The sequence below is a fragment of the Onychomys torridus genome, chromosome 4, assembly GCF_903995425.1.
Source record: "Onychomys torridus chromosome 4, mOncTor1.1, whole genome shotgun sequence".
NCBI classification, from domain to species: domain Eukaryota; kingdom Metazoa; phylum Chordata; class Mammalia; order Rodentia; family Cricetidae; genus Onychomys; species Onychomys torridus.
This window is the reverse complement of record NC_050446.1, coordinates 96,902,953-96,930,452: the sequence shown is the minus strand read 5'-3', so window position 1 is coordinate 96,930,452 and position 27,500 is coordinate 96,902,953. Positions and strand designations below refer to the sequence as shown.

At 43.9% G+C, this 27,500-nt stretch overlaps 1 protein-coding gene and 1 pseudogene across 1 annotated transcript; one reads left to right on the top strand and one right to left on the bottom strand.

Moving 5' to 3' along the window:
* Positions 1-8,453: 8,453 nt before the first annotated feature.
* LOC118581872 lies at positions 8,454-9,806 on the bottom strand (annotated as a pseudogene).
* Positions 9,805-24,665, top strand: LOC118581871. The gene is made up of 3 exons (XM_036184287.1): positions 9,805-9,871; positions 22,819-23,216; positions 24,381-24,665. The coding sequence occupies exons 1-3, from the start codon at positions 9,805-9,807 to the stop codon at positions 24,648-24,650; spliced, it is 735 nt and encodes a 244-aa protein (XP_036040180.1). The 3' UTR covers positions 24,651-24,665.
* Positions 24,666-27,500: the final 2,835 nt, after the last annotated feature.

The window sequence follows — 27,500 nt, the reverse complement described above, 5'->3', positions numbered from 1 at the left end:
CTCTACTACTTGAGCTGAATCTCTGCCTCTGACCTAAATCCTTCAAGGACAGAAAATGGGGGTTTCTCTTCCGTAGCCTACCACACACCCACAAACATTTTAGTGCTAAAACACAAAACAACAAAACCATTAAGTGAACGAGTGAGCAAGTGGAGGCTAGGCTGAACCGGTAAGTGGGGATTTCATTGAAGAACTCAGTGCCATCTGTCTGGTTTGTCCTTCTGTCCCAGCAAATGTGCTAGGAAGTGAGATAGAATGACATCTAGAGCGCACTAGTGGCTGAGAGGGCAGATTAGGAGTAACCACTCCCTGAGTAAACCTTTCACTCCACCCCACTCATTTAAAAACTGCACAGATCTAACCTCTTCCAGGAAGGTTTCCCTCACATCTGTACTTTAATGTTCTCTTCTCTTACCCTGAGGTCCTGGGGCACCACCAAACTAGAATACATCTATTCTGTTTACATCATTAGCCACTTATAAAAATGGACTTTCAAGTGTCTTTCCATTGTTGAGTCCCTCTTTTTAATAGCTTGTAATGATCTGCTCCCTGTTCCAACACTGAGGAAAATGCCAGGTGTTCAGTAATTAAATCTCTTCGTTTCTTCAATTACTAATGAACTCATTTAGATTTGTTTAAACTTAGGAGAATGAGTTTGATGATTTTTAGAATATCTGTTTTGGATGCTATACCTCGGTATATTAGAGCTGAGAATTTCAGCCCATCATGTGGCTCCTGTATCTTTTGAATGCTCAGACTTGCCTAGTGGTTGACAATATTGTATACAGTCTGATCCTACAGGCTGAGCAGAAACAAAGCAAGCCTAGAGGTAGGGAGGTGACTGTCTGAAAAGAGCTTGTTGATAGTGTTTCGTGGGTCTTTCTCTGGTGATTTCCACATTCATTTCGAATAGGAAATGCGTTCTTTAATTTCCACTTTCTAAGGTACTGGTGCCAAGCAGAGAGCGAGCGAGAGAAATATTTCTTTGCTGAACTGTTCTGCTTTACTGACCAAAAAGACCTCTCTGGACCGTGTAAGCCTTGAGAGAGAGGCGAGAAAAAGAAGGCTTGTGGCCATTTGGACTGATAACAGGAGGACTTCTCTGAGAAGTTGATATGCTGGCTTCCAAAGTAGCAAAACTGAGGACAAAGGGAGGAAGATACTGGTTCTGAATCATCTGGAACTGGGCAGATAGGAGACTTTCTTCAGAACAACCACAGCGTTCCTATTATCCTCATGGCTGAATGGCTCATTTGTCCATTGTAATGCAGGTCTCTGTTTTCCTCCCACACCCAGACTGAGCAGGAGTGGCTGAGAATGCCTTGGCATTTTCCAACATTTTATTGGCCCACTTCTTTCTGTGCTGTTATCCCAGACCTTCACATCTTTAGAATTCAAGTAAACACAGTATGTTCCAGAAACATGAACTAGTACTTGACCTGTTTCAGAACCACTGGATTGGAATCTTGGCAAACGTGCTATATCTCAAGGAAGAATTCATCCATGTCCTCCTGTTCTCCGTGTTCAACCTGAGCCACCGCTAGCACCTGACTTCAGTCTGTCTTGGAGGAATTGTTCTTGAGGATTCATTTAAGCTCTCTAGACAGAATTCTTATAATCTGCAAAATGATTGTGATGATGAAGTGATATACTATTGCAGTGGCTGTAGTTATGATCACCCACCTTATGAGGACACTCCTGGATAATTTACTGAAATTTCTTTTGAAAAATTGAAGCCTTATTGGCATGTAACATGAAGCTCTACTCAACAATGACAGCTATGCATCTGCAGAGCCAGGCACAGCATTTAATGCATTATGTGTGTTATCTCATTGAATCCTCCCAGTGAATTTGGGAGGTTGAAAATATTTCTACTTCATAGATGAGAGAACTGAGGCATAACTTTCCTAAAATTCACAGAGCTAGGGAGTTTCTGAACAAGGATACCAAGCCAAGTGGACTGGCTGGGCCCAAAGTTCTCACTATGAACCATCACACTATACTATAACCTAAGCTGGATGTACAAACAGGATCTTCCAATTAGCAGTTTGTGACCTGAGGCAGAGCTTTGAAATTCCACACCTACCTTTAGAATTAAACTAATACATACCTAGTAGATTCATTTATTTAACAAATGTTTCTTGACCTCTGTTTAACATGGGCTGGACCATATCAATATCATGATAATTAAATTTGCTTAATACACTTCTATTGGGCAACAATTGTGTCTATGTTGAAACATTCCCTCTTGGAAGGAAAAAGAGGGATCATAAAAGTCTGGAAATAAATGAAACATAAAAGGCCCATTAAATTAAACAAAAAACAAAAAAACAGAATTCCCTAAAACAAGAATCACGAGGCTCTGCCCCAAGGCTTTAAGAGCAATAAAGAATTACTGGGTGAGAAGATGATGTAGTTGGCCAGGCTGCCTAAAGTCAGCAGGGAGCTCCAAGGATGCAGCTTTCGGGAGTTGTCACCCTTGCTGAGATGGGCTTTTGTGATGCAGTGTCCTTGAGTTATCATTGTCCTATAAGCAACCCATCCATCACCCACATTCTTGTAAAACAAATGAACAAAACCCCCATAAGTGCAATTGTTCATTACACCAGAATTGGATAGAATTTTGTCTTAGGTCTGTTAGGTGTCCCACCCTAGGGTAAATAGATGTTTGTTTACTCCTCTTCAGGAAAAGTCACATGATGTGACTGGTGAACACACATTGTCAGAACCAACCACGAGCTGGGGAGGAATGGTTTGTGATGCCTCTGATGAGTGCTGGTGCATGCAGCTGAGACAGATCCAGTGAGGGCAAGATGGTCAGGGGGCAATCTTGATATGCCTACCTTTCCTGTGGTATGAGACAGTAAGCCTCCTTGATGTCCTGGTGGTTGCATGCTCTCAAGAACAGGTGATTAGCCATGCAGCCAATGCCAAATCATTTGAGAGCAGTGTCCTTATAAGAATTGATGGGAAAGCAAGGGCCACAGTGCCAGGTCAGAGTCTTTCACAACTGGAGAGTCAGTTCTGCAGCTCTGTCCCCTGCTTGGGTCTGAGCCCAGCTAGGCAGTGCAAGGCTGCCCCACTACGATAGCCCAGTGACAGCAGCACCCCAGGATCAGAAAGAAAGACAACTGGAGCCTGATTATAGTTAGCTAGATGGGACAATATTGCTTTCTGAAAAAAAATTGGTCGAAGTGTCAAGATATTTTTGTTCTATATTGGACCTTGCTCGTGTTTCAAATTAGCATCACCTTAGCTGCCTGAGTACAAGTGGCAGGTACGTGGAATGGGTGATGGTGAGCCGTCATTTAGCTTACCCAACCTCTCTAACAAAAGCTTTCATGGAGACCCCACAAATCAGTAAGACTCTTTATTGCCTTGCTGTTGTTTGCATGCTAGAGCTACACGGGTAAGTCACTGTTGCTGAAGACACTATGTTCTGACTGCAGGACATGGAGAACTCAGACTGGGACACAACTGGAAGCTTCTCTCCTGCTGGCTGACTTTCATAGTGCCAGATGATTCCATACAAGATGCTAGGGGAGAATTGTCACACAAAGTTCTGCTCAGCTATGAACCCATGTTATAGTACCAAGATGCCCAAATGTTTCTGCTGGTGCCATAGTGGCACAACTGTTACAAGTGTTACTGCTTTTGGATTGAATATAAAGCTTATTCTATAGGCATTAACTCATATACGGCCCTGGAGGTCATAGTCCTCAAAGGAAGGCCGTGCTAGTGTTTTGTTAAATAGATGTGATGTACCTGTTAAATTGCCTTCTGCGTAATTTTTTTTTTTAAATCATACACTATACTACTGCTGTCAGACTCAATTAATAGTGGAGAGAAACTTCTTTTTGCAATGGGTTGTGAAGTGTAGAGATCGAAAATCAGTCAAGCTCTTGAAGATAGGTGACTGTTACTATGGCAGTGTCCCAATGCTCAGCCATAGGTGGAGAAAAATAATCAGCCACCTACATCACTCCTCCAAGGCTCCTGGAAAACTGAGGAAGAGTTGGTGGAAGGAATGTAAGAGCTGGAGAAAAGAGTAGTGTGCTGTGTAACTATTTCCTGTAAGCTGGAACTTTCCCTTCTGGAAGGAGGAGGGAGTCTCCTAAGTCTCCAGAAGTAAATGAAACACGCAAGTCCTAGCAAAGAAATGAAACTTAGAGGCTGAAGGCTGGAGCCTTCTAAGAGCACACGATCCACAAAGCCCTTCGCCAAGGTTCTAAAGCAACAGACAATTTCCAGGGCGAGAAGACTCCTCAGCTGGCCTGGAACTCGAAGGATGCGGGTTTCATGAGTTGTCATCCATGCTGGGTGGGCTTTCTGTTCAAGCAGCTACTATGGAGTCGTCTATGGTCCTATAGGGAACCCCAGCCACACTACTGTAAGTCACCCAATAAACTCACCGGTTCTCTCTACTAGACTTTGGTGGAATCATTTCTTCGGTAGCTGATGTTCATTATTTTAATTAATCACAATGCTCTAGTTTCATTTCTGTTTCTCTAATAAAATACCACCACCACCACAACAACAACAAAACAACTTGGGGGAGGAAGAGAGGGTATTTAACTTATAATTCCAGTTTACATGCCACCACAGCAGGAAAGTCAACGTAACAAGACCTTATAATGACTGTCACAGGACATCCATCATCAAATGCAGAGAGAAATGACTGCATGCATGCTGGATGCTCAGCCATCTTTCTCGATTCTTTTACAGTCTATCTCCTAAAACCATGGAACTGTCGATGTCAGACTGGGTCCTCTCACATCAGTTAAGACAACCACCCACAGACATGCACAGGCCAATCTCGTCTGGACAATCTCTAATTGAGATTCTCTTCCCAGGTGATTTTAAGTTGAGTGAAGTTGATAACAACCACAAGTAGCAAACTATTAATGTATTAATGATAGGTATTTCCTAATACCCAGGCAGAGATTATGTTCTCTGTCTTCTAGTGGTATTTTGAATATTTCTGATCTATAGAATACTGCCTTGCTGTCTGGGGGGAAACAAACAAAAGTCAACAATCAAATCTCTTGGGACTCCTCAGAGAAAATGCATTGGCATGGATGTTAAAAAGGAAAGCATTTCTTACACATTAAAAGCCAGGTGAGACATGCAAAATATGCTTGGCACTACCAAGGAGCACAAGGTGCATTCAGTGAGTATGCAGATGTATCTTGGGCAACAACATGGCAACATATTACTTTTCTGACAACATGCAGACAAGCCCAATAACCATAGCTCTTAGAATACACTTGGGAAACCAGGCATGCAGTACCCTTTTATGCTTGATTTTAGCATGCTCAACTTCTGTCCTACAGCCTGGCCTGCCCACATTCTAAGAGAGTTAGAAGTACTCCCCGAGACTTTGCCTTGGGGCTAGAGAGCTGACTCAGCAGTTAAGAGTACTGGTTGCTCTCCCAGAGGACCTGGGTTCAATTCCCAGCACTCACATGGCAGCTCACTACTGTCTATAATCCAGTTCCAGAGGATCCGACACTCTCACACATATATGCATCCAGGCAAAACACCAATGCACATAAAATAAAAATAATTTAAAAAAGAAGAGAGACTTTGCCTCTTTGGGTTGCTGATAATCAAATGAGATGGTATATATAAAATTGTTTTAAAATATCACACACACAGAGGGGGGCATTATATATGCTGTCCTGCCAGGTGCTGTGATAGACATCAATAATCTAAGCGCTCAGGAGGCTGATATAAGAGAATTACGAGTTCAAAACCAGCTGGACCTACATGGTAAATTTTGTCTTAAAAAGAAAAAAAAGGGTGTGTGTGTCATAGTGCACAGGAAGTGAGCTCTCAATGAAGGAACCAGATACGGAAAGTATTTTTCTTCCCCATTTCTGAGCCTTCTGTCAGCATCTTTTTGTTTCTTGATGTCGCTTCCTTCTCCTTCTCCTTCTCCCCATTTCAGTTCATGAGGATGATAATAACAACATGTAAAATGTAGCGAGTGGTATTGTAAGAGGTCCACTGCGTTAGCACATTTGATTGTCACAACGTTTCTATGAGGTACAGCCTATGGAATCTGAGAAGTCTGAGCTACTGGGGAATTGAACAGCTTACATAATATCATCCTGCTCGCAAATTACAGAGTCAGGAGATTCAGCACCAGAGGCCACAGTCTTTGCCACCATCCTGGACTGTTTCACTCTGCCACAGTGCCTACCGTGGTACTAAGCTAAAAATGTTCGGGACACAGGCAGAGGTTTTCCTCTACTCTTTATAGCTTTATCAACAAACATAGATTCCGTGTGGACAGAACTAACTCTAATCTGATATTTGTTACTAGCAATGAGAAATACTGAATGGCATAATTTGTGTGTGTGTATGAGATTGTGTTGTGAGTGTGTGGGTGTATGAGTATGTGTGTGTGAGTTTGTGAGTGTGTGAGTGTATGGGTGTGTGTCGTGTGTATGTGAGTATGTGTGTATGTGTGTGTGAGTCTGTGAGTGTGTATATGTGTATGTGTGTGTGTAAATATCTAAGGAAAAGAAGAGTTAGCAACAGATCTGCACAAAATTAACTAAGCTGTGGCTCTTACACACAGCTTATCTATTGGAGAACTAAGGTCAAAGTTTCCATGTTTTTCTTATTCTGGTCTCTGGTATAAAATAGCACTCAAGTTGCCACTTACTGAAGAGTAGGTTAAGCATGAAATTGGCAGAATCAGTTTATGGTGTCATAGAAAACAAGAAACACTTCCTGGAAATGCAAACATGGTGCCTTTCAAAAACAGCAAAATGGGATAGTGAAAAACTAGCACTCAAAAGACACCATGAGAGTAACTGGGCTGAGCAGCTAGGCCTCCAGAGGCTATGTATCCCATACCAGGTTATCCAAATACAGAGGTTGTGCATCCCATCCTGGATTATCCAAACACAGAGGCTATGCATCCCTTCACAGATTATCCAAACACAGAGGCTATGCATCCCTTCACAGGTTATCCAAACACAGAGGCTATGCATCCCATCCCGGGTTACCCAAACACAGAGGCTATGCATCTCATCCTGGGTTATCCAGACACAGAGGCTATGCATCTCATTCAGGGTTATCCAGACACAGAGGCTATGCATCTCATTCAGGGTTATCCAAACACAGAGGCTATGTATCCCATCCCGGGTTACCCAAACACAGAGGCTATGCATCTCATTCAGGGTTATCCAGACACAGAGGCTATGCATCCCATCCCGGGTTATCCAAACACAGAGGCTATGCATTCCTTCCCGGGTTATCCAGACACAGAGGCTGTGCATCCCATCCTGGGTTATCCAAACACAGAGGCTATGCATCTCATCCCAGGTCATCCAAGTGCAAAGGCTGAGCAGTGGCTAGAATTCAGTTCCCTTAGTTGGCATGCAGACTGCTCTTCCTCCAGAGCTCTCAGACGGGCTGTCACACACACAGTGGTGGGAGACACTTTTATAAAGGCACCACCCATCACTTGGGACTCACGCTTTATTTTAAGCTGCAATGGGCAGATTTTATATGCTCTATTAGCTTAACTTGAAAATAGCTAAGGGCTTGAGTGCCGCGGCTTAGATCTTGGAGGACAGAGAGAGTTGGAGTAGAAGCAATCTAATAAGATGCACATTGGTGCTGTCCTCAAACCATCAGCTGCAACTCAGGCATCAAGTTCCGGAAGAGGACGTTCTACCCCATCAACCTGATGGAAAAGCAATTTACAATCGCTCCTTCCTTCCTTCCTTCCTTCCTTCCTTCCTTTCTTCCTTCCTTTCTTACTTACTTCCTTACTTTCTTACTTACTTCCTTACTTTTTGGTTTTTTTGAGACAGGGTTTCTCTGTGTAGCTTTGGAGCCTATCCTGGAACTTGCTCTGTAGACCAGGCTGGCCTCGAACTCACAGAGATCCACCTGGCTCTGCCTCCCAAGTGCTGGGATTATAGGCATGTGCCACCACCGCCCAGCTAAAATCTCTTTTCAAACCAACCGTTTCTTCATTTGATTGAATAAATGATTGTCGAAGTTTGCAAGATTTAAGGAGAAAGGTATAAAATTATAAACAGAAAATGAAAGGTTAAATTATGTCTTGAGATTTATGATTTTAGTATCTTACATACAGGCTATCTTAAAAAACAGTAACTGAAGAAAGGGCTAAGTTCTCATGTGCCCCCTTAGCAAGTCACTGTCCAGGCATTGTTTCCACAGTATGTCCCAGAGTGCTGTCCAAAGAGAAGGCTCCAGAACAGCCCAGCTTTGTTTCCTTTCCAGGGTGAAGACAGCAGTATACCACCACCAGCTCTCTGCATTCCAACCCTCAGCTCTCACAGGCCCAGCACTGCCTGGTGGGCACCAGACTGGCTGAGTGCTGTTCATAAGACTAACCTGTGGTCCACCTGGACTCTCGTTTTCACAACACCCCTCTCCACCCCATATTACCTTGTCTACCTCTCCTTCTATGAGGGGTCCAAGCCTAGTGTGAACAGAGTTCTAAACCAGAGTTAGAAACCATGCTGACTGTAGCAGAGAAAAAGAGGCAAGACTATGGGGAAGCAGGGGGAGGGGGAAGGCAGGGGGGGGAGTGGCAGTGTGGTGGAGTACTTAACTATGAAAAGTTGGTTTCTGCTGCCTTTGCTAATGATGTAAAGATGTGTTGCATTTGTTTCACCTTGCCTGCCTAAGGCACCTGATTGGTCTAATAAAAAGCTGAATGGCCAACAGCTAGGCAGAAGAGGGCTAGGCGGGGCCAGTGGGCAGAGAGAATAAATAGGAGGAGAGAGAAGAACAAGAGAGAAGGAGGATCGTAGTTTTGTGTGCTGTGAGTACAGCTGCAGGGAGCTGTGAGCGGAGCATGAGCGAGCTGGGAAGTCATGACGTGATGAGTGAGGAGCTGCTGTTCCGAGATGGGGAGAAGCTGATGGAAGTAGTCTGGGGTATCATGAGTGACACGTGGCTCGCCTCTACAAGGTGCTGGATCAAACTACAAGAAAGAATACTTAAAAGTGTCATCAAGTTCCATGATTTCAGCTTGGTTACCCCAAAGATAGCAATAGTTTGGAGCACTGAAAATTGTTACTACGTTCCATCAGGGCACCGGGTATATTCCTCCATCACCAGCTGGTGAGCTCTGGACACCAACGTGGGGCCATTAGCATGATTAAATGTCTCGTAAAAATCTTGGCCAAAGGTATAACCAGATCCTTGAGGAGGTATCCCCCAGCCACCACAGCCATCTCGATCTGACCACAGCAAGTCATACATTGGACCCTTATGAGGAACTTCTTGTAGGTGATTAGGTGCTTAGATTTGATCCAGTGTGGATATGGACGGCGTCAGACCACCATGTAGACGGCAGTGAGAGAAAGGTAATCAAAAGGTCTGTGAATTATTCCAAACGTTTGCATTTCCGTATTTTCTTCAACACTCATCGTAGAAATCATAAACTTGTGTGATCTGTCTGCTCTCATGATTCCCTAGAGTATGGTGATACGCTCACAATAACGAACCTTAAGAGCTACAAGCAGTGTAACTGTTTGAACTGAGGAACATCCTCCGTTCACATAGTCTGCCATAAACAAGTAATTTGTATCTGGTGATTTACCACCGATTCTAAAGAGTTCCATGAGGTCGTGAAATTGCCCACGCGCATCTCCACACACAGTGACTGGACATCGAACCTCTTGCACTTTGGATTCCTTTGTTAGGATTTCTTTAGCCTTCTCGCAGAGGCTCTTGAACGAGAGCTGCTTGCCCTCGTTCAGCTGCTGGATCCACTGGTCCAGCTCCTTGGTGAACAACTTCTCGTCCATGATAACTCCCGCCAGAACCGACTGCTACTCCGAGATGATGCTCACCCAGGCCACAAGCACACCAGGTGCTGTCTGCAGGCCTGCAGACGCTGGTGCTAGCCTGCTGGTTTGCTCTGTAGCTCCTCCTCCGCTTGCCCTAGCTGGGGACTTAGCTTTCTGTTTAGTATTAGTATTTAAAGAACACTTAGAGGAGGGATTGTATGATGGGGGGTGGAGGGGCGGGCGGGGGCGGGTCAAGACCATAATGGGGAAACCTACAGAGACAGCTGACCCGAGCCTGTGGAAGCTCATGGACCCTGGACTGACAGCTGGGACCAAACTAGGCCCTCTGAATGTGGGTGACAGATATGTGGCTTGGTCTGTTTGTGGGGCCCCTGGCAGTGGGACCAGGATTTATCCCTAGTGCATGAACTGGCTTTTTGGAGCCCTTTCCCTGTGGTGGGACACCTTGCTCAGCCTTGAGGCAGGGGGAGGGGCTTGGTCCTGCCTCAACTTCATATGCCAGACTTTCTTGACTCCTGGTGGACCGCTTTACCCTCTCTGAGGAGTGGACGGGGGCGGTGGGAGTAGGAGGAGGGGAAGGAGGGGTAACTGTGGTTGGTATGTAAAACTTTTTTAAAAAATTTAAAAAAGGAACACAGGATATGTGTGGTGAATAAATTTACACAGAACTGAATTTTTTGTTCAATTTGTTAGTCTTTATTTTTATGACATAACAGCATGTTCTGAAAAGTTCTGACCTCAAAGAACTAGTCTGTTTTGGTAGCCATAAAAGAAATATGTGTGAAGTACGATAGTTGGAATACTTTGGCTACTATGAGGAGAGGATGCATAAAATATTTTTGCATTTAATATTAGTGGTTTAGAAAAATCATTTTGAATTGTTATCAATACCCTTAAAAGGCTGCACCTGTTGGAGACACTTGAATTTTAAAGGGCTTTGAGGGTTAAATAATAACTTTAATATTTTGATGTAATGAAAAAAATCTTGATGATTTGGTTTGGATTTTTTGACATGTTTTTTCTATGTAGCCCTGGCTGTCCTGGAACTTGCTATGTAGACCAGGCTAGCCTTGAACTAACTGGCAGATCCTCCTGTCTCTGATTCCCAAGTGCTGGGAATGAAGTCTTACACTTCATGCCTGACCTTGGTTTTAAGTTCTTTGAAACAGTCTCAATATGTATCCTTGGTGGGCCTGGAGTTGCTGAGTAGAGCAAGCTACCTTCAAGCTCAGAGATCCTCTTGCCCCTGACTCCGGAACCCTGGGATTGAAGTATGTACCGCCACACCTGGAGGAGATCTTTTTATATGACCACTAAACGCCACTGTTGGTTGTGCTTTGAAAAAGTAGAATAACATGTGTGGGCTAAAAATTTGGGGTCATACTTATTTTGGGACCTGGTCTTTAGAAGGCCAGGATGGCCTTCAATTCATCATTCACCTGAGAATGGTCTTGTCTTGATGCTCTTACCCCACACAAGCCACATCCAGCTTCTGATTAAACATGCAAAATGTGAAAATGTTGCTTGTTTGTTCATACTGCAGAGGTTTTGATTCAGAGTTGAAGAATAATCTTGTTTTTCATTCAGATCTATATGATTTCTGTTTGCGCTTTTTTTTTTTTTGTGGGACCCATGTCTACATGAATTTAGTTTTAAATTGTCATTATTATTCAGATTTCCTTTTTAAAAGCTTATTTGCTTTTACAATTATGATTGTTTTGTATCTTAGATTCTCCATTATTCTAGATAATTTTTGAGTTGGGAGTGAAACCCAGGCAGAGCTCATGCTAGGCAGTTGCTCAACCACTGAGGAGGTCCCTTCCTTAGAAATACTTGTTTGATGTTTGAAAATATTTTTCTTTGGTATGATTTCAGTAAATAGGTTCAGCCCTTTGCTTAATAAATCTTTTGTGTCTGTGGGTTTTCTCTCAGTAGGATAATTGTGCTGTTAGATGACGTCATTTCTTAGCTTGTAAGGCATTTTTTTGTTTCATGTGCCCTATCTTTGAATAAAGACTCAAGCTTTTCTTGTGGATAGTAATGAAAAAGAGAACAAGGGAGAAAGAGGGACATGCCAGAGGCCAGAAGCCAGGCAGCTGCCAGACAGACAGACAGACATAAGAAGCACTGAAAGTAAGATATACAGAAGGAAAGAAAGGGGGGAAAACCCCGAGGAGGCAAAACATAGATGAAGAGAAACAGATTCTGTTAGAAGAGAAACAGGTTAAGTTATAAGGGCTAGAGGGGCAAGCATAAAGCTGAACATTCATAACTAATAAGTCTCCATGTCGAGATTTGGGAGCTGGTGGGTGGCCCAGAAGAAGAAGTCTGCCGCATGGTGGTCTACATCTCCTAAACCAAATTATAACCCTGTGGGCAGGGGAAGCGAATTGTCTCCTTTCCCCGCCCTTGATAAAAGAAGTCCAGAGCAGAACAGAGCTGGGCCGAATAACTGCCCAGGACACCATGCAGAGCAAGGAAGCAGGATCTAACCCCTGGCACGGGAAGGGACTGGGCGTGGAGCTCTCATGCTGAGTTTGAGGCCCCTCTGCCCCTGACCCGAGCCTTGTTCTCCATGCCTTAGCTTCCCTAAGCCTTTTGATGTAGTGACTATGTCCTGTGACCACCTAAGGAGCCACAGAGTAAGGAATGTTCTAGGCAGTTCTGTTTAAAGATTGGTTTTGTTTTGTTTTTTGGTTTCTTTGTTACATTTGAAACATTTTTTTTTTTTTTTAAAGATTAAGCAACCAGGCGAAGGTTGCAGCTAGAAGGGCAGGAAAACTAGCCTTGTGTGTCTTTGAATAAAACAGGAGGTGAGGATTAATTTTGTTTTCTTCACTAACGTATCTTATGATGTTTTATGAAATAACATTTCTGGCTGTTGTCATTGACACCCCTGCCCCCGTCCTCCCACCCCACCAAAAAGGTGGGGGGCTGATTTGGGAATTCTTCCCACTGACTGGCTTTTGTTGTTGTTTTTTTGGTTTTTGTTTTATTTCAAGACAGAGTTTCTCTGCATAAACCTGGCTGTCCTGCAACTTGCTTTGTAGACCAGGCTGCCCTCAGACTCAGAGATCTGCCTGCCTCTGCCTCTTGAGTGCTGGGATTAAAGGTGTGCGCCACCACTGCCTGGCGCCATCGATTAGTTGTTTTTTTGTTTTTTAAAGAGAGTTGAATTCCTTATTTTTAATTTTTTAAATTTTATTCTATGTGTATGAGTATTTGCCTGAATGTATGTATGCACACCACATGTGAGCCTGCCTGGTGTCCCCAAAAGTCAGAAGAGGGTGTTGGATCCCCTGGAACTGGAGTTACATATGGTTGTGAGCCACCATGTAGGTGTTGAGAATCAAGCTCAGGTCCTCTACAAGATCACCAGGTGCTCCTAACCACCGATCAATCTCTCTAGTCCTATAACTATACTTTTTTACTACTGTTTATGTATGATGGGGTGGGGCATCTGCCTCAGTGGAGGTCAAAGAACAGCTTTGGGGATCCAGTCTTTTCTTCCAGCCACTCCACTTAGCAAATGATGCATGATTCATTAAAACACCGCAGCCTGTGAGAAAATCTCTGCACCACTCAGCATCTTACTGGCCCAGTGAGCAAGCAGGCCCCACAGTTAAAGTGTGTGAGCTTCCCTGGCTTGTCCTACGTATCAACATTGGCAGCATCTGGGAGACTTCCAGCCCCTCGGAGTGTTAGAGAGGCTCTCAGGCCTTTATCACCCTCGCCTCCCCTCATCCTACCCCCAACAAAATGGAGACTTACAAGCCCAGATCAGAACTTTTTTTTCTGAACAAAGTTCCTACCTGCTTGGATGTGGTGGCTCTCTGCTGCTCTAGGTCCCTTGTGTGCACACCTATTTATTGCTTTTCTGTGGTTTGTAAGTAAGGTTGAGACTGTAACACCAAACTCCATGGCAAACAGCTTAAGAACAGGTCTAGGAGGGTTGACGGAGTGGTAAGAGTGTGCGCTGTTCCCGCAGAGGACCTGAGTTTATATGGCGCAGCCTCTTGTAACTCCCCCTCAAGAGGGGCCAGTACCTCCTCAGTATCCTGCATGTGCACAGACACACATACATACATACACATAATTAAAATATATATATATATACATACATACCAAAACCCAAGTTCTTAGTAGTCAGAAGCTGTCATTTCATAGTTCTGTCTGGTCGTTAAGCCACAGAAACTTACTCACATACCATCAAGTTCAACCATCACCACTGCTGTGAACATCGGTGAAATCACCATTCCCCCTCTGGGAAAGTTAAGTTGTGTTATTTTCAAGAAAGTAAAAGGAGTTTGGGAGTCAATAGGAGCTTACATATTTAAAACAAAATGTGTACTGACTAAAGGAATTTGCTTCAGTTATCATGAAAGTTTACTGACGTGAAATGTCTAGGCTACGATAGTATCCCAGAAAGAGGTTTGTTTATTTATTTTTATCCATTTGTTTCCTTTTCTTTTTTTAATTTGACAGGTTCTCACAATGTATCCCTGACTGACCTGGGACTGTCTCTATAGATGAGGCTGGCCTTGAACTCACAGATCCACTTGCTTCAACTCCCGATTTTTAGTCTTTAAACTTGTATTCTAGTGTCATCTTTCATATCTGCCAAAAGCTGCTGCATTGCACAATTGTAATTTTAGCTTCACTCTTGACAGACTCAAAAACACTATTACTTATTAAACTATGTTCTGGTGGAAGATCCACCTCAACTCCCCTCCTGGTCTCTTTCCCTAAACCTGCCCCTTCAAAGCCCGCCAAACACAGCTCCTCCCCCAGAGAGGCTCAAGACCACTCCCACAGGGTATATAAGCTGCATCCCAGAAAACAGACACATGGTTCTTCCGGTCTCTTAGCCCTGTCTCCTCTCTAAGGTACCTGGAGTCACCTGGGAGCGCTTTACCCATTAAATCTGGGCTTTTCCAATTTGGTCTGATTTGATTTAACTTGGATTGCTGTGTCGGCAGAGAGGCCTTCAGGGTGTAAAGACTTATCAAACTAAAGTTTCCATAAACAAATGGAGAGAAAAAAAAAAAAAAAGAAATATCTTCCTTACAAAAGAATTTCACATTCCTTCTGATTCTGGTCTCTCTCAGAGACTCACTTCCAAGTAAAACACATGGGTTGGGGAAGGGGACACTAGATTTGCAGCTGAGAAACATGTTCTTATTTAAACTATCAGAGTTACTGTTACCAGTGAGATGAAGACATCTTCCCCCTCCTGTATGGATGCAATGAGAAAGCTGCTTGATTTCTTTGCAAAAGCTCCTAAGAACAGCATAAAAAAATTAAAGGACAGTGCATTACCTGTGACTTCACTCTCCTTACAGCATCAAGGTCCTGGAAAACAAACGGAATGAGATGCTGTTGTAGGGCCGAGGAGCGCAGACAAGGGATCTCAACTAAGTGGGATGTGGTCTCCTGAGTTAGACCTAGAACAGCAGAGGGACATTAGAGCTGGGAAATCTCTGGTCTAGAGTCCAGCTGACCTCTCACAGTGTTGTTTCCTCGGTTTGGACAAATATACCAGGATCCATGAAAGGCTGTGTCAGGAGCAAGGTTGAGGCAACCGATCCAGGCTGGCAAGAACACACAATCTCTGTGTGCCATCTTCATAACTTTATTGTAAATCCAAAAACTAAAATGGAAAATAAATACAACAGCCAGGCATGGCTTCTGTCTGTAATGCCAGCTACTTCGGAAACTAAGTCAGAAAGAGCAGCAAGGCAAGTTCAAGGCCAGCCTGGACAACTTAAAGAGACTGTCTCAAAAATTTAAATAATAATAATAATAAAGGGTTTGAGACGTAACTCAGTTGAAAAATGTTTCCTTAACATGCACAAGACTCTGAGTTGAATTCTTTGCAAATGAAAAAATAAATAATTTTCCACAAACCTATGGAAAAAAGCATGGATAAGGCTTCAAGAGCAGATTTTATTTCATTTTAGTTTTCTGCTGTTTAGAAGGAAGAAGTGTGCAAACACCTGTGATGTCCATACTTCAAACCATCCACGGGAGCCTGTTGCGCCATTTTGTTAAGCACTGGAGTTAAAGGTTTACAGATTTACATTCCCAGAGCGTCAAATCAAAGTCCATTTTCCTTTGGTTCATTTAACTCTTGAGAAGAAAATTGTGCTGAGGATTGCTTTTCGGAGTGCTTGGTGTGTCTGGATAGTTCATTGAACTTTCTTGTGCTGCATATTCCACCTATAGAAAGTGTTGAATCACTTCAAAGGGAACTTTTGGAATAGACAATGAGGTCTAAACCTGGTGAAAGAGATTTCTCCATAAGCAGGCTCTTACAGATACCTGGTGAGTGCTGTATTAGCAAGATGCTCTGGTCTATCAGGAAATTAATTCACTCCCTCTGTAGAAGTTAGAGGAGCTGTAGGCACAAAAACCAGGATTATGTGAAATAGTGTTTCATCTAACTAGACTCAGTGGTCAGTCCAATAATAGCAAACATTATCTAAATGACTGGGTAGGAAAAGTTGGAGATTATTTGGCATTTTTTCACAACCAAAGGGCTTCTGAATACGATATTCTACTGCTGCAGAGTTGGGCTAGGAAAACATGCATGTAACATGTTACAGGAGCCTTTGCTAGGAAGATCGGCAGGCTTGAAACCTGCCCCCCCCCCCCCCGAGAAAAGGCAGTATAGTATGTTGGCTACCATAGTCTGCCACTTCCAAATTAGACCTTCATAATAAAAAATAAAATAAAAACCCTGTCTCTCAATGTGTTCCATTTCCATCCTGTGAGATTTCTGGCTTAGGCCTTGCAATATGTAGTCCTGGTGTTGTGTTCTGCCCTCAAATTTTAAATAACAGTAGAGGCAGAAATTGAGAGTTCCTAAGCAAACATTTCAAACTAACCTTACAAATTCGTGCAGGCTTTTCTTAAAGCCGAGGCAAATGGCTATGGCAGTAATTTGGACAGAAGGACAGGGCAACTTTCTTCTTTTGTGATATTGCCCCAGATCCGGATATTGTGGACTCTCAGAGAACAGAAAATCTTATTTGGGGGAATTCTAATTCTGGGGAATGCTCAGCAGCGTTAAGGGAGACAGGCCAGAGTGAAAGAGCAAGCACGGGTCTCTGCTCGCCCTGCAAAGTGCACGAAGGAGCCTGGTAGAAAGGCTTTCCCACGCCTATCTCTTGTCCAGGCCAGGGCTGCCTGTGGAACAAGGGGAGCCAGGTGGCCGTGGGAGGTTTGCTCCCAGAGCAGCGCCTACGGTTTTGCCTGAGCTGAGATGCAAAGGAAAATATCACTGACAACAAGGAGGTATCTGTGCCTAAAGAAAAACAGCTATTAGGGTTTTCTTTCTCTGATTATAAATGTAATAATGTCTCCTACAGAAAAGTACGTGAGATACTTAGAAGCAGAGAGAACTATAGACCACCTATTGCATTTCTAGCCCAGCAGGTATTATTAACGTCCTAATGAACTTTTCTTGGCTTACGTACACACAGGGCTGCTATAGTTGAGAGACTACTGTGGGGACCATTTTATATTGGATTGTTTGTTTTTGTTTTGTTTGCTTTGATTCATTGTGCTTTTGATATCAACGTTGTTCTGGGTTGTTAGAAATCTCTTTGTAAACCTCCATCTTAGCCGGGCCGTGGTGGCCTATGCCTTTAATCCCAAACACTCGGGAGGCAGAGGCAGGCAGATCTCTGTGAGTTCGAGGCCAGCCTAGTCTACAAAGTGAGTTCCAGGAAAGGAGCAAAGCTACACAGAGTAACCCTGTCTCCAAAAAAACAAACCCAAACAAGACAAAACAAAAAAACTCCTTCTTAAAGGATACATGTTCTGCCCTATGATGGAATTCATTTATTCCAAATCTTAACTTTATCCGTTCACTTAGGGAACGTTCAGGGGCCAGTGATGTTCCTGAGCAGGTAAAGCTGCTTGCTGCCAAGGCTGACGACCCGCATTCAATTCCTGGGACCTGCATGGTGGAGGAAGAGAACTGACCTCCTTAGGTTGCTCTCTGAGCTCTGTCTGTGCATACATCCGTGGAACTGTGTGCTCTCTCGCGCACAGTAAATAAATCAGTGCTTAAATCTAAAAATAAAAAAGAACCATTCACTAAGAAAAAATGTATTTGTTCATTTGAGAGTCAAGAACTTTGCCCGATGTCAAATGTGTTGACTCCCTGAGCCATTCTTTTGGGCCTGATCATTCGATCTGTTTCTTGTCTTATAGGATTTTCTTTTAAAGGTCTAGCCCAGAAACAAGAACAGGGAGTCAGCAGAAAGAAGACTGCTGGAAACAGGAGGGAAGAGGAGTCTGGCTGCAAGAATGGAAAGGGGGGGAAAGCACAGGCGAGCTTTTGTGTTATGTGGAGTCTATCAAATGAAACGGGAATTTGAAAAACTGCTAAGTGTGAGACTCAAATGTAGATCTTTTCCCGTCAAGAAATGTGCCTACTATCTACTCTGATACAAGATACTATCAGATCGGTTGGCATCATCTTTTAGTTTGTGTTTGCCTGGGTCCTGAAAGAAGAGCAAGTGTTTACTGCATTGGAATTCTAAAAGATATCTGATGTGAAGCTAATGTGAAAGAAGTAAGAAAGACCCTTGGAAAAGATACCTTTGTCTCCTTCGGTCTTCTTAGATCAGTGTGGAGGCTGACATAAGCTGAGATTAGTTTAGATACTTAGAGAGAGGAAGCTGCAGTTTACCCTCACAGGGGCTTCTCACTGCAGCTGTCTTCTGACGAAAGAATCCTCCTCAGTGGAGCACGTGCTGAACAATTAGAATGGGGCTGTTCATGGCTGATACATAGCCTGAGTGGATTTGTAAGGTTGTAGCACAGAGGCTGCCTCCAGGAGCATTCGAAGATTCAGTTGAAGTCAAAGACTGTAAGATATCTAAGAGATGGGACTGAGCTTTCAGCATTGCACACTTGATTGAGGTTTGTACTGTGTCGGGCACTGTGCTCAGGGCAAGTGGAAGATAAACAGACTCCCTGTCCTTGAGGAGCCTGAAGCCTATAGAAAGAAAAATGGACCAGTAAGCAGCTCCGGGGTGGGTGTGGGGGGATGCTGTGAACTAGAACACTGGGTATTGGGCAAAGAGGCCAATCCTGTGGCATCCTAGGTATAGAAAGGGGGTTTCATTAGTTCCTCCAATTGATTAGGCAAGTAAGAAATACAACACTAAGAAAAACAATGGTCAGGGATATAGTTCATAGGTCAAGTACTTGATGATCACATATATAAGGCACTGAATTTGACCCCTACCATCACAGAACTAGACAATGTCAATAATGAAGAAGAGAAAGGAAGAGGAGGAGAAGGGGGAAAGAGATGGAGGAAGGAGAGGGGGAGACATTGGAGAGGAAAGACTGAGTCACACTGAGCTCACCAGACTCTCATAGAGAAGCCTACACTCTGACTTGGTCCTTCACAAGGAGGGCCCTGTCTTTCAGCCTCCAGACTTCTTAGTCTCAGCCTGCTTGGGTGACTCCTTCCCTGTATCAAGGGTCCCAGAAAGGAGACAGTTGCTTTGTGAGAGCAATAGTCGGAGGAATCCTATAATAGATCTCACTTTCCCAGAGACCTGACTATTCTGATTTCACCCTTAGCTGCGGCTGGACTACTAGACTGTCACAGAACATGCATTTGGCTTTCTTTTAAAACTCCATGTTGGTAGTCATACTTCTATTAATGCAATCTTTCAAGTATATTTTTATTTACTGGCTAATTTATTCATATGTCAAAATTCAAAACTACAGCAGGTTTACAGTGAGAAACTCTCACCTTATCACCAAGCCAACTGGAGACCACTTAAGCTATGAGAATTCTGTGAATCCTTCCCAAGAAACGTTTTTCAATGCATCACAAATATACCATAATACTTTTTAAAAATTGAAAATATATTTTTTCATACAATATATTCTGATGATGATTTTCCCTCCCGCACCCACCCCCAACACCCCATCCACCCAACCTCACACTCTTCCTTTCTCTCTCTCATTAGAAAGCGAACGGGCATCTAAAAACTAATAATCAAACAAGATAAAATAAGAACAAACTGGAAGCAAGCAAACTACCAGGAGAAAAGGCACAAGAAACATATACAGAGGCACACACTTTTGCACACACAGAAATTATAAAAACACAACAATGGAAACTATAATACACACATATGTGTGTATGTATGTATTATGAAAGGAACTTTAAGGAGGAAAAGAGAAAGACAATTGAAAATAATGCCCAGATGAAGCATTGTGAGACAAGGAACCTCCCAAAACACGGCTGAGCCTGTTTTCCTTTGCAGCTACTGCAGGCCACGGGGTCAGTCCTTGAGGGTGGTTTGTACACCAAGTGAGACTCCATCGGAGAAAACTAATTTTTCTTTTGCAAGTGGCTGTAATTAGAGATAAGCTCTGGGTTAGGGAAGGGTGCTCGTGCCCACTTCCTCTCTCACTGCTGGGATCCACATCTGGCTTAGACCTATGCAGGCCCTGTTCATGCTGCCAATGGTCTCTGTGAGTTCATATGCAAGTCAGCCCTGCTGTGTTTAGAAGGCCTTGTTTCCTTGGTGTCCTCCATCCTTCCTGGCTCTTACATTCTTTCTACATCTTCTTCTGAGGGGTTCCTTGAGCCCCGGAGAGAGGAATTTGATAGAGATATCCCATCTAGGACTGAGTGTTCTGAGGTCTCTCACTCTCTGCACTTTGTTCTGTGTGTCTCTGTGTTTGTTTCCATCTACTTCGGGAGGAACCTTCTCTGATGATGGCTGAGCAAGGCACTGATCTGAGTGTAGCAACTATCATTAGGAGTCAATATTTCCAATTGAGACTTCCCTTATTTACATCCCGGTTCTGAAGATATACTTTCGCGACTTTATTTGAACTTGAATATTACTATATTTTTTTTCTGACTTAATATGGGAGTATCAGATCCCCTACACTATAGATACAACTGTGTCTCTGAATAGGTGACTTCTGCAGATAGCTTATCTTACCCATTCATTGTGTGTGGACATGTGGAAAAATTTCAGAGACTCCATACCTATATACAAGTTCGATGTCAACCATAGCCATGAAATATGGATTCTTCCAACAGGTTCTTTTGTTGTTCATTTTGCTGGTCCAGTGACTTTATTGGTTTTTGTTTGTTTTATTTTAATCTCAGAAAATACTTCAAAAACTCTGTGTTTCACTGGGTGGAGTGATATTGAATGAGGCATATCTTTAAGGCAATATCAATAAGGGAGAGACAAAGAGCAAAAACTCTTCCTGTGCTCCTGAAATAACGTCCTACTCTTTGCCCTTTATCTTCCCATACCCACACTACTCTGAATTGTGCCTTTGGATTAATCTACAAAGTATGATACTATTAGACTTTAATATGTTGTTGACATTAGTGTGTGACCTCCAACATTCTAAAGTTATTGGTCCAACTGGTGTTATCTCCAGGGAGAAGAGAAGGCAGGAGCTCACACTCTGTATGTCTCCTGAATGAGGCAGCAGCTAATAGACCAGGACATTGTCAAGTGTTACTACAGATGCCTTACAGATGTGCCCCACGGTTAGGCACACAGCCAGTACCGACGACATGATTTCAGTTGATGAGGTTATAAAAAAAAAAAAAAATAAAGCTACAGAATTTTTTCAAACACTCAAAATAGAAAAAAAAAGTAAGTGTGGAGAGAGTGATCTGTGTTTCTTTTATGACTGTAGGGCTGGTTTGTGGGGCTCCTCTATCTCACTGTTTCTTTTTTCCCCCACTACTGGATTCCAGGAGATAACGGTATCTATTTGCACCTAAATTGCACCTTAGCCTCATTTTAGCCAGGCACTCTTAGATCTTACTCTTTCAAAATGGAAATGATGTCTTTAATGAGAGACATGAGGGTGTTTTCAGCTCTCAGACAGAACTGAAGTGAAGCACAGTAAAAGTCTTGTTAAGTGAACTTACCAGCTTTTGTTTGTTTAAGAAGGGGTCTCAGCTAATCCAAGCTGGCCTTGAACGTGATCTGTAGTCTGAGAGACTATGCCAGGCCTTGCAAGGTTTGAGGTGAGGTTTTGCTTTGTTTTGAAATGCATGTTGGGTGGTCACTCAGCTACTAAGCTATATCCCTAGCCTTTGCCATTTTTTTAAATCCCTTTACCGAGGCGGGTGCACATCTGGTCACCCTAAGTTCACCCAGAGATGTAGCCCCCAGAGCTGGTTGTGTTCTTCTATGGGGTGAACTGCTTTTTTAAGTTTTGAGAAATTCTTGAGATTTCCCAAAGTCCTCACCAGCAGGAGGAACCTTCATTAGAAAGGTCAAGGGTTGTGAATCCAAGCCACACAGGCTTTTAGGACCAGAGCTTAGATAGGGACCTTGACTCACTGGCTCCTTGGACTGCACCAGGATCTTGGGGCCTCTCTGTTGATGAGAGTATGACCTCATAGCCATACAGCTCTTAGAGCGGTCCACACTTTACCTGTGCCATCTGTTTGGTCCCTGGTTAGCTTGTGGACCAGGGGAAATCAACGCAACTGTTCTTGGTTTCTATAAAAAACAAACACAAAGAAGCTGGCTGTCCTCATCGTACAGACTATAATCACAGAATTAAGAAGAATGGAAGGCTGGGGGCCGGACTGGGCTACACAGCCAGACTCTTTAAAGCACCGAGGAGCGTTTAAAAAAATCACAAGGAGAAGTACTCAAAGCGTTGTCCCTTCCGTTAAGAAGCGACGTGTCTATCTGAGTTCTCTACTTTTAGTTCTCCAAACCCAGTTAGGGCTGCGCTGCAAGGAAACTGTGCAATCAAGCATAGTTTAGAAAGAAATCCTTTAAGACGTGCTTCGGAAGGAAAAGCTATCTGCAGCCCTCCTTTATTTCTGACTTAATGTCTGTCTGTTTTCAAGGCTGAGTTTGCGCCTAGCCAAACACCACTGAAAGGGCCAGTGTTCTAAAGACCACCCCACAGGACCATCGTTTCACTCGGTGCCACTTTGGATTCTGGGTCAGTGCACAGACCTGAATTTAAGCTCAAGACTGTCCTTGGCCTTTGCAAATTCAGGTTGCAAAAACGGACTTCCAAATAGATAGAGGAGCGGACCACGTGGACGAGGCACTGGGCAGCCTCCCTGTGAAGCTTCGCGGCGCTGCCTTGAGCCAGTACCGGACACGCGAGCTAAAAAAGGGCAAGCAGGGGGGACGTGACCCGCGGGCGCTGAGGCCACCTGTTCCCGGCAGCCAATTGGCCGGCCCCGGGGCGCGGCTACAAAAGGAGCGCGCGCGGCGGCAGGCTGGGAGCTGGCGGCGCGAGGGCGGTGGCTGGGACCTTTGTGCACGCCGAGCAGCCAGGACCAGGGCGATGCTGAGGGTGCGGTGTCTGCGCGGCGGCAGCCGAGGTGCCGAGGCGGTGCACTACATCGGTTCTCGGGTGCGTTCCTCCGCGGACGCGGGACCTCTGCGTGACTCAGGGTGGGGACCCAGAAGGGGACTGGACTCCCCAGTAAGACCGTGGCGTGGGTCTGGGTTCGGCGGCCCGCGAAGGCGTTTTTCTGGGAAGATGCGTGTGGGTGGATGGATGGAGTTGCTGCCTCCAGTTGTAACACGGATTCCCTGGGTTTACAGGGGAGTTGGAATGAGTCTCTCCTGTTCCCCACCTGCTGCTGCGCCCTTCCCTCTGCTTCCCTGGTTTGTACGCATGCCTGCGACCTCTCCCTTGCTCCTCAACAGGAATAGCTTTGACAGATGAGTCCTGCCAGCAGCTGGTTCCTGAACAGCTGTCACTCACCCTCTTGCTGTGGGTCTCCACCCTTGGGTCCCTCCAGCCCCTTTCTGGAGGAATTTTAACAGCCTGATTGAGATTAGGGGGCGGGATGAGGCTTGCGCAGGGGAGAGGGTGAGGGAGTCTAACCGCTCTAGGTTATGTAGGCCTGCATTTTTAAAAAGACGTTTTGACATGCTTAGATCACCTTTTAAGTTTAAATTCTGTGCCTGTCTGGGTTGGTCCTTATGGTAGCTAGGGAACCATGGACCATCTGTAATTTGGTGCAGATGACAGTTGGTCACTCTCCGATTTGAAATGCTAAAGAATGTGAAGTATATGTCAGAGACTTTAAAAAAAAATAGATTGGAGCTGCTTATTCTGAAAGATAAGATCTTTTCAAATGATCCCATGTTATTTACAGTAAAAAGAGCCTAGTTTTAGTAACCTTCCACACCAAGGAAGGAAGACTTCCTCCCCCAGTCAGACACGGCAAGGCACTTACTTAGGGAAGAGAATGACCTGTCTTCTGTGAAAGTTTCTGAAAACTTGTTCGTATTATTCTGAAATGCAATTGGGGGATTTGGTAGGCAGGAACCAGATCTTCCCAGGGGTTTTAAAAGTTACAGCTTTTAACATAAACAAACAAAAGCAAAATCTATAATCGACAGAAAGTTGTGTGGCTTGTTCGTTTAAGTTACCCACAACCCCTCTATTAACTAACATCTTGGTGTCTCCTAAAGCAGATTTCTGTCAGTGTTATTCCTGGTGCTCAGACTTTAACCCCACCTTGTTTGAGTTTGTTTGTTTGTTTGTTTGTTTTTGTTTCTTAAGCTTGGAGGATCCTTGACAGGATGGGTGCAGCGAACTTTCCAGAGCACCCAGGCAGCTACAGCTTCCTCCCGGAATTCCTTTGCGGCTGAAGACAAGGCCACCGATCCTCTGCCCAAGAACTGCCCTGTCTCCTCTTACAATGAATGGGACCCTTTAGAGGAAGTGATAGTGGGTAGAGCAGAAAATGCCTGTGTTCCACCATTCACGGTTGAGGTGAAGGTAAGCAAGGGTTTCCAAGCAAGGGTTCTCTCCTCAGCATCTGCAGCCTGATTCTGCTCCCACCCCCTTCTGTAACTGCTTTCCCCTCAGTGGGGCAGGGGAGTCATTTTAAGGAACTGTGCTTGATACTGCCAGTATTTGGTAATATTTACACATTGCTTCCTTCTTGAGACGTCCCTGGGAGTGGAGGAGAACTTTCCCGGGAGGTTATTCTTTGCGTGTCCCTCCATATTTCCTTTCACAACTCGTTAACCTGTTGTTTCACCTTTTTCCTTCCGGCCTCCTTCCCTCCAGTCCAGACCCCTCCCCCATGCGCCATGGAGTCTAGGTCTACACTGTGAACTCCATGGCGGACATTGCCACTTGGCACAGCTAGAGTTCCAGGTGCGGGACATCGTTAAGCCAAAGTCTTCATTTCTTCCTTTTAATTTTTGGCAGTTTTGCTTAATCAAATCAAAACACCAGCCACCTTTGATTTCTCCTTCAGTCACCCCCCCCCCCCCCCCCCCCCGGTGAAGCCTTTTGTCAAAAGGAATCTTCTTGCCCCACACTTCAGTCTCTGCCCTCGGTCTGGAGTTCATCTACGCCCTGGACTATAACTATTAGCTCCCAACTACCTCCCCTTCACTGCCCTCTCCAGACCGTATCCCAGCCACTATTGGAGAGACTTGTTCTGAAGCCAGATTTGATCATGTGACTCATTGTGTTCCCACAATTCCTCTGCTTTACTAACACCCTCCTTCCATTACTGAGAATAAAGCCCTCACAGTATCAGGTTTCTCCACAAGCTGGTTCTTTGCACTCCAGGACTCCCAATTCACGTGTTACCTCATTTTAGTGGTGTGTTAGTCTGGCAAGTTAGCAGATATTTATTTCTATTTATGTTGCTTTCTCCTCTAGTAGTCTACCTGGAGATTTAGCAGATCTTGAAAAACACACAAGGACCAACAAGAACCATGCCTTTGGTCCCACCCAAGTGTCTCTCACTCACTTTCCTGCACCCCCTTCTGCCACTGCCTAGCTCTACAATGTCTTCCCCAGTACCTTCCAGAGTCTCCTAGCAATAAATAATATCTTCCCTTTAGAAACTAAACCTCGAATATTTACTTACAGTATTCTTATGGCCAGGGTCCTTATGGGCTAGTGTTCAGATGAAGTGTTATATAAGGGTTCCTTCCATTTTTGTAGGCAGTTTCTAAGATCTTGTTAATCGTGAATTATAAATACATCTCAAGTGTACATGAGGTCTTCCTAAATACCTACATTTTTATCTGTCCTGCAGAGTGGGTAAGTAAGTCTATAACAGTGCCTGTATCACCAGAAATGCATCGACATAAAGGAGCTTCGTTTCTGTTTGGAGAGATACGATGTATACCTTGATGCAGTTTCTAAGTCTCTTGTGCCACCCAGCTGGCAAGGCAGGTGACGTGGAAGGAAGGAACACTAAGGGAAGAGCTGTGCCAAGCACTGGGTAGCTGTGAAGAATTCTGAAGGAAGTCGTTCTTGAGTGAGACCTGGCAGAGGCAGCAATGGTTTCTTCCTGTTGTTCTGAATACACCTTTGGTTCTGATAACTGAAATTTGATAAACAGATTAACTTATATGCTATCCTCACATTTTAAAATAAATAAGACATAGTCTTGCAAAGTCTTTTCTTGAAAAGACATATCCCTACACATTTTGATTGGGACAATTCAAATTCAGGTAATAGTTTATCATTTAATCTATCTTTAAAATTATTGACCATTATACATTCATAAGATCTGACTTTAAAGAGGGTGTCAGATCCCCTGGAGTTAAAGTTACAGGTAGTTCTAAGCTGCCAGACGTGGGTGCAGGGAACTGAACTCAGGTTCTCTGGAAGAACAGCAAGTGCTCTTAACCACTGAACCCTCTTTCCAGCCCCAATACCACGTGATCTTATGGAATCAGCATTCTCAGACATCATTTGAAGTGCCTTGTCACTTGACTTATGACTTTAGACTTTGTAGCTTAGAGCAGTTGTGGAACTAACACCACTGAAGTCCGGAGGCTGGCGTGGAATTAGTTACTTGATAAAAGTTGGAAACTAACCTTGTCAGCTGCTTGACCTGCAAAATTCCTATGAAGTTTGCCAACAGGATTAAGCTTGAAGTTATAAAATTATATGTTGAAAAGCACAAAGTATGGAGAGTCCAAGTCATCGTATATGGACCCAGTTTGTCAGTTACAGCACAAAAGCATGCTGGGAGTACATAAGCTGTAGATACCTGTAACATTAGCCACATTGATTTCATTCATTTTTCTGTTTGCTCCTGTCTTATGTGATAGACTAAGCTAGGTATTAAGGGAGAGAAAGTAAACAGAGAGATATACATCCTCCAGAAGGGAGCAGAAAGACCTTCCTCTTCCCTCCTCGTCTGTCTCAACTGTTTCCCTCCTCAACTTTATGTCAACCCAGCATGAATCACTGGTCCTACTCTGCTTTTTGGCTCCTTCTAACACATTCCCACAATAGAGCACAAAATACTTTACTTCCTAGAATGGTTGGTAATTATAGGATGATTGCCTTTTATATGACTACTACTGCATTTTTAAAAAGAGATTTATTAGCCAGGCGCTGGTGGAGCACGCCTTTAATCCCAGCACTGGGGAGGCAGAGCCAGGCAGATAGATCTCTGTGAGTTCGAGGCCAGCCTGGGCTACCAAGTGAGTTCCAGGAAAGGCGCAAAGCTACACAGAGAAAACCTGTCTCAAAAACCTAAAACCCACAACCAAAAAAAAAAAAAAAAAAAAAAAAAAAAGATTTATTTTTTATTTATGTGTATGTGTCTGTGTGAGTATGTGCCACTTGTGTATGGGTATCCAAGGAGGTCAGAAGATGTCAGATTTCCTGGAGCTGGATTTACAGTTGTGAGCTGTC

Coding starts and splice junctions, on each gene's coding strand:
- LOC118581871 (XM_036184287.1), top strand. CDS start 9,805: ATGATAACTCCCGCCAGAACCGACTGCTACTCCGAGATGATGCTCACC. Junction 9,872..22,818: donor CCAGGCCACAAGCACACCAG/GTGCTGTCTGCA, acceptor CCTGAATTTAAG/CTCAAGACTGTCCTTGGCCT. Junction 23,217..24,380: donor TGCACTACATCGGTTCTCGG/GTGCGTTCCTCC, acceptor TTGTTTCTTAAG/CTTGGAGGATCCTTGACAGG.